Below are 7,621 nucleotides of genomic sequence, written 5' to 3'. Positions count from 1 at the left end.
CACCGAAAATTATATAATATATTAAAATTAATTTATATATGAAATAAAGTAATAGTTAAGATATTAAATAATTAATCACAATATGTATTAGGAATTACTTGAAATGCCATAGCCACATTCATTTTTTGATAATGTTTTGGTCTGATGTGATTACTTGTTAATTTATATGCAATTTTTAAATTATATGATTCTTCATGCTCTAAATCCAATAGTGCTTCCCAATGTTTTAATTTTATAATACCATCGGGTGTCTGTTTAAGTATTAAAACATTAATCATATTTAAACTAAATATAAATATTATTTTATAACATACCCATGTTTCTTCATGCTTTACAATGAAATTTCGTAAATTTTTTATTAAATGGGGGAAATCCGATAGAAACCATAATTGTCTTTTAACATCACTTGGATGGGTCACCCACACTTTTTCTTCTGTTACACCAAACTTGGTGTTTACGCAAGCAACACTGCCGTCGATAAAATATTATCTGCAGATAACGTCGCAACGATCGTTGGACTCCGCCGCCGCTGATACTCGCGACACCGCCGACTTGTCGCCACCGCCAGTCAACTAGTTGTACGCATATCTCTGTGCTGGCCGGTCGACACGACGCCTACCTGCGTCGTCTGTGTTTTTCGCCGGACAAATAACCTATAAGTCGCGCGTTCTGAGTGTGTGCCTATTACCTACGCTATCGTCTTTATTAACGTTGTCGTCTCCCGCACTCATTATTGTGTCGCGTGAATTGTACACGCGTCACCTGTCGTGCTATCGTCAAGTGTTTCATGTTTTTCAAGACAGTTTGCTTTACACGATTACGTCATTCCGTTGTGGCCTAACCGTTTATTTCGGCCCTGGTGGTTTACCGCCGATCGTTGCGCAACGGAACGCCGTTACTTCGCTGCGTACTTATTCTCGAATCGCCACTATCCGGGCGTTCCACTTCCACCGAACCAACGTCGCGGGACCCTCCGCGCCCCGCCGTGCCGTGGCCTAGCCGCCGCCGGGACTCGAGCAACAGCTGATCGCCGCCGCCGCCGTCGATTCCAGATAAGAATTATTTTCAATAATAATATTATCAATGTTGTGTTGGCGTGTTTACTACTGACAAACCGCCGTCTCTGATGTGACCTATAGCAGCGGTCTGTGCGCTGTTTAGGCAATAGGTCCTTATAAAAATATTATTATTCTCTGTTAGGTATGATCATACCCCTTGCACACGTATGGTCACAAAACACTCAAACACTTGGTCCACATATTTCTATTCCAAGAGGCCCCATCTGTTATAACAGCATCAACAAAAAACCCAGATTTTTCCAAAAGTAGTATACATTCCATAATTAAATGGTGCAAAATAGTTCCAGTAGCACATCCTTTTGACAAAAAACAAGCTACAGCCTGAACCCATCTTCCCTGGAATGGCTGAAACATAATGACAAGACCATGGTCTCCTTTTTTTGACTGCTGGTGAAGAGAAGTATGTTCACCTAAGTCGGTAAAACCAACCATTTTTAATTTTTTTGTGTCAAATTTCACAGCTTCGCCAACTTTCATTTCATCAATCAATATAACACCTAAGAAGAATTATTCTTAGCTGAATTTCTAATAATGTTTGAAACAAACTTACCCCTCCTTTGTTCCATGGACATTTCAGATGATTTTTTTTTAAGCAATTCAAAAATACATTTGTGAAACCCATAACCACTATCCATTTTATTTATATATCTGTTTAGAGTATCAATACTAGGAAGGGACAATATTTTATGTTTCCTCAAATGTTCATATGCTTTACGACTTTTAATTCGAATCAGCAAACATTCATATACCCAATAAGTATTGTAACGCATACCATGTATACTACTAACTTTGGATGCAGCTATACAGCTTTTAAAAGCTTCTTGCTGCTGTAAGGGCAATTTTGACATTATTTCTGTAATTTTTTCATTTGTTATACTTGCACATTTTTCTCTATACATTTTAATAGCTGTTTGAAGTTTACATACCTATATAATACATATAAAGAGAGAGAGAAAGAAATAATAGATTAAAAACAAATATAAAATTTAAAAGAATAGTTCATAAACTGATGAATTCTTACATGTTTTTTAAGTCTTATGTTTTTATTTTTACCATATTTTACTTTTTTTAGTATTAATTTTCTTTTTATTTTGTATTTGGTTAAACATTTTTGTTTTGAAGCAATACTATGTTTTTCCTTTTTTCTAACTAACCGACACTGAAAACACCTACTACTTTTCATTCCTTTAGTACCAATTTTTTTGTTTGGTAAATAACCTACACATTGGTCAGAACTTCTATAAGAAAATATATAAACAAAACTATTAATAATGTAGATTTAAACTAATACTTAATTAATTTCAATATACTACACAATACAATTTATATTACATAATATATAATATACATTATAAATACCAAGTATTAAATTAAATTACAATCTAAATAAAGTTATTAGTTTAAAGTTATTTCAAAGTTGACTATCAATTGAACTAAGTTAAAATATAACTAACAATTAAAATTACATTTTTACAATAATTTTTTTATTTAACATAACTAGGTAAATTTAAAATAATAGGTAACTAAAATTGTTCGTTACCAAAAGGTAATAGTACACATTTTATTGATATTATTAATACATATTATAACTTACACAATCTGTACCAGTAATTTAATTTTAGCCAAATTAAAAAACTTTGTTTATTTTAGTTAAATGTAATTAAAAGTTCAATTTACTTAATTTTGTAACTTAGCTGATTAATGTGTTGAAGTTTAACCACTTTTATTTACCTGGCAATGCATACTCCCTCACATACATTAGAAATTTCATTAATTTTATGGAGAATTAATTCTAAATTTTTAAAACTAGAAAGTTCAGGGAATTCTAATTCAGGCAAACAGCGCTCGGTATTATTTATGATAATCTGTAAACAAAAAATTATATTTTTAATTAAATATATTAATTTCTATTTTATTATATTATATAATTTAAAAACATCAGTAGGCAGGGGCAGCTTTTAAAAGAATACTAGAGTTTAAGCCGCCACTATATCAGTAGATATACAATAAAAAATAAGATAAATATAATTTGTTACCTTGAGATTTAATTTAATTCCAACAGCTACAATTATGTCATTTTTTATTTCTTTCCAACGTGAAAATATTAAGTGTAAAGGAGTACAGCAATATGCCCGTGAACTATTTGGCAGGTTCAAACATTTTAATCCATTTCTAAGATCATCAAATGTTAAAGAAATCAAAGGTGTCTCATCTGTTGAAAATGGCTCACTGGCAATTACAGTTACATTCTCAAAGTTCTTTTCACTAGTACTGTTAGGTTCAAATTGAATTGGTTTTTGTTGTTTTTGAGCACTTAAAAATCTTTTCTTCGGAGATTTTCTTTTTTTAATTGTATGTGATAGATATTTTGGCAGATTTGGAAAAATTGTTGGAACTGAACCAGATTTTAATAATGGTATACCTCTATCCATAGTGAATAATGAACCATCTGATAATACAGTTGTATAAGTTTTATCCACACACCCAGGTTGGAAGTGTAACTCACAAACATAGTTAGACATTTTCAATGTTCTATCTGCCCTAGGTATTGATTTATTCCATATTATTCTTTCTTCTTCGTTCTATAAACAATTTCGGTTTAAATAATTAATATAGACACATGTGTATTACAAAGGAAGTTCAAAATATATATTTAATAAAAAATGAATAATTACCTTTGGTTTAAAAACAGACACATTTTTCACTCCATTTTTTTTGTTTAACATTTTTGTTTTTGGATAACCAGAGACACATCCCGGTACAAAACAACTCATTTTTAAATATTATTTACCTCTCACTACTTATAAATATTAGTATTTGTAATTTAATAATTTAAAATAATAGTTTATAATCGTAGTACCAGAACAGAGAACTGACCATAAATAATAATATGTAGTATAACCATCGAACGACCTGCGACCTAGTGGCGATATCGTTAACCTTATTTCGTGCGGACGAAAACGGGTCTGTTTTATTTACGCTTGTCAACGGGAGTGCGAGCTCCTTATCTTTATTCTTCATGGTTTTTACAAATGGGTAATTCTAAGAAATTGTAAGGTCTATTGTTCTGCACTTCTGCATTGATTTTATTTAGATAAATATTTAATACCCAAAGTGGTTAGTTAGTTAGTAGTTAGTAGTTAGTTATCATTCGACAGTCATACGCGGTATGGACTATAGAGATAGACTATAGTTTATTGAGTTTAAACTGTTTTACATAAGCTCCGATAAAATGTTGAGTAAAAAAAATTCATCAAACGTGTGGTGCTATTTCACTAAAAATGTAAATAAACCTGACGAAGCTAAGTGTAATTTATGTCATGCCGTGTACAAACATGGTCATGGTACATCAAATCTGCACGAACATTTGCGCCGTAAACATCAGTCAAAACTTGACGCAGATAAGTCTAAATTTGAATTGGACAAAGATTTAGATTTGCGATTTAAACAAGGTAAGTGATAGTATACTTTTTTAATTGATATTTTAATTCAATATCAATTTTGTATTTTATTTAGGAGAGGCATCAACATCAACATCCAAACGTAGTTTTACTGAAACAACTATAATAACAAACAATTCAATTAATGAAGTTCAAGAACCTGCATTAAAAAAACAAACAAAGCAATTACTTCTTTCAAAAAGGTAATTTTATTTGATTTATTTACATATTTTAGTACAAAAAAAAAAATATTTTATAATACTTTTGCATATGAATATTTATGTAACAGATTTGTATGTATTTTTTAACCTTTTTCGTGACATTTATATCTCAGTAATTTGATGAAATAAAAAAAATTAAAAAAAGGTGGGCAAGTGGATGTCGCTCTGCTGTACAGTAGGTTACAAGTGGGTCACTGTATAATGGATGGTATTAAATTTGAATTCAATGATATAATATCATTGTATAAGAAAAACGATTCTGAGCGGAGACGGTATGTCAGTCTAGGTTTAAGGCATATTGTATACTTATCTATGGTACCTATTAAAAAAATAATTCACCTATAATAAATTCCAAATTAATCATATCACAATATCCATTAGGTACTTAAACGTTATACATCAACAACAAACCGTGATACTATCATAGATATATTGATTAGTTTAGTGTGCTCTTATCAATTAGACCTTATCATTACATGGTGGTCCAGAATTCGACATTTACCTACGGTATTTCGTTACGTTTGGATTTAATTTATTCAAATTTTAAAAATGCCTACGTTGTGTGCAGTGTTTGAGTGTCTTAACAAGACAACCAATAAAAACCTTTCGTTTTATCGTTTTCCCAACGTCTGGAAAAATGCTGCATCCGATATTAATGCACTTTTGTTGGCACAACGAAAATCATGGTTTAATGCACTACATCGGTCTGATGTAAAAGATAAACAACTAGATCACATGCAAATTTGTTCAATTTATTTTAAAATGGGTTTGTTATATTTATTTATGAAAAAGATAATAATAATATGTTATAACAATAAATAAATTGATTATGTTTAGTAGATAAACCAGCTCATTATGGTGATACAAAAAACCAGCGGCGTAGATACGATTTTTTTCTGGGGGGGGGTTTTAAAATATATTTATGATCAAATTTACAAGTTATTAGTTAAACTAAACGTCATTTTTATTTTCTCAAATTGGTATTAGTTATAAATAGTTTTTATAGTGATACATTAGTTTATTATAATAGGAAATTCATAAAATAAAATCCACCCGTCGTTTGCTTGTAGATAATTCGTCCAACACTTCCTTTGCATCCACTGATATTAAACGATGAATAGACAGCATTGCCAATCCATTTAATCTTTTCTAAAAATTTAAAATATCATTCATATTTTTGATCAATTAAATATACAGTTCCTATAATATAATATATTATATAAATACCTCTGACATTGTATTCCTTAGGTACGTTTTAATTCTCTTCAATGACGAAAAAGACCTTTCGGATGAAGCTGTTGAAACAGGTAGTGTTGCTAATATCTGTAGTAATTTGTATATATTTGGATACATGTCATTGCAGATAATTAAAGCATCCATAGCATTTTTAGGTTGTTTATCTAATGCAAGTATTTTACGTTGCCAAAGTTTTAACTCAGATATCAAAATATCTTTATTGTTATCTACCAAATCATCATTATAAAACTCTATCAAACTAATAAATTCATCTTTTTCAAGTGTTGACATTTCTGACGTTTTTGGAAATAAGTTTTGAAATCCTTTTAATATTTTCTGATGTTCAATAAATCTTGATTCAATTTCGTTAATAAACAAGTCTAAATAGGGTATGAATATTGTTATTTTAAAATATTCTTCAGGTTTATTCACTGAATAGTTATCTCTGTTTTTTTGTTTACGTGCAATTCGAGGTAATGTTATTGAAAAACACAACTCCTGAGCTAGAGCAGATGCTTTTGTGTAGATATCATGAAAATATTCATCAACGTTACTTCGAATTGTTTTTAATTCAGACAGTGTCGCATTAGCTAAAACCATAGCTTCTCTTAAATCAATAGCAACGCTTTGGAATTGTTTAGACAGTGGCAATCCAATGGCAAATATTTTAGATAAAACCAAAAGTGATATGATAAACTCTCCTTGTAAGATTGAATTTTTTAAATTATTTGCTTGACTTGAGGTATCACCATCGGCCCAACTACTAATAGTGTCTAAGGAATCAATGACACATTCTAAAAGTTCAATAAAATCATGAACTGAATGAAAACGTTCGATCCATCTTGTAGCACAGTTGCGTTTTAATGTTTTTGTATTAATTGTTCCATTAAAGTCTTCGATCGCTTGTGAAAGTATATTTTTTCTCTTGGGGTATACAAAGAAATCTCGTGTTTTTCCAATCGTACCCAAGCAGTTTCTAATTGGTTGTATTGTACAGGATTTAGATACTGCTAAGTTTAAGGTATGTGCTGTACAGTGTACATAAGTTGCCATCGGATATAATTGAGCAATATGTGATCTAACACCATTAAATTGTCCAGACATAGCTGCAGCCCCATCGTACCCCTGTCCACGTAAATACTTAAGTTCTATCCCAAACGCCTTCAAATTTTCAATAATTAGGGTTGCTAAGCCTTTGCCAGTTAAATCGTTTGTGGGAACAAATTGCAAAAAATCTTCTCTGACAACTAATTCATCTACATCAACATATTTAGCACATAAAGACACTTGCTCTATACCAGATACATCGGCAGTTTCATCAGCGAGGACAGTGAAACATTTTGCTTTATTTATTTTAGCTACAATTTTATTAAGTATTACCGTGTTGCAACAATCAATAATAGCATTTTGGCTAGTAGGACTAACATATTTATTTCGTTCACCTGGACCTTCAAGAAATGTTTTAAGCTTTAGATCACCACGAGCTCTATACCGCAATAGTTCCCTAAAGTTTCCTTCATTTGAAGTTTGTATTGTATCTACATTAATTTTACCAAAATCTCTATGTCCTCGTATTGCAAGCTCTTGAACTTTTGACCACATAAAATAATAACTTCAATTATAGGTAAAATATTTTTTCTGTTTT

At 30.8% G+C, this 7,621-nt stretch overlaps 1 protein-coding gene across 1 annotated transcript; it reads right to left on the bottom strand.

Moving 5' to 3' along the window:
* Positions 1–5,775: 5,775 nt before the first annotated feature.
* LOC115034773 (52 kDa repressor of the inhibitor of the protein kinase-like) lies at positions 5,776–7,578 on the bottom strand. The gene is made up of 2 exons (XM_029492206.1): positions 5,968–7,578; positions 5,776–5,889 (listed from the first exon to the last, which is right to left on the bottom strand). Exons 1-2 carry the CDS (start codon positions 7,576–7,578, stop codon positions 5,776–5,778), a joined length of 1,725 nt encoding a protein of 574 aa, XP_029348066.1.
* Between the last annotated feature and the right edge of the window lie 43 nt (positions 7,579–7,621).

Source organism: Acyrthosiphon pisum, unplaced genomic scaffold (assembly GCF_005508785.2).
Source record: "Acyrthosiphon pisum isolate AL4f unplaced genomic scaffold, pea_aphid_22Mar2018_4r6ur Scaffold_21019;HRSCAF=22807, whole genome shotgun sequence".
Classification (NCBI taxonomy): domain Eukaryota; kingdom Metazoa; phylum Arthropoda; class Insecta; order Hemiptera; family Aphididae; genus Acyrthosiphon; species Acyrthosiphon pisum.
Note: the sequence above shows the minus strand (reverse complement) of the source record. Positions and strands in the feature narration are given on the sequence as shown.

What these genes read in the sequence shown, in the direction of transcription:
- LOC115034773 (XM_029492206.1), bottom strand. Translation starts at nt 7,578, where the DNA reads ATGTGGTCAAAAGTTCAAGAGCTTGCAATACGAGGACATAGAGATTTT. An exon ending in TAAGGAATACAATGTCAGAG is followed by an intron (nt 5,890 to 5,967) that starts GTATTTATATAA and finishes TTAAATTTTTAG; the next exon opens with AAAAGATTAAATGGATTGGC.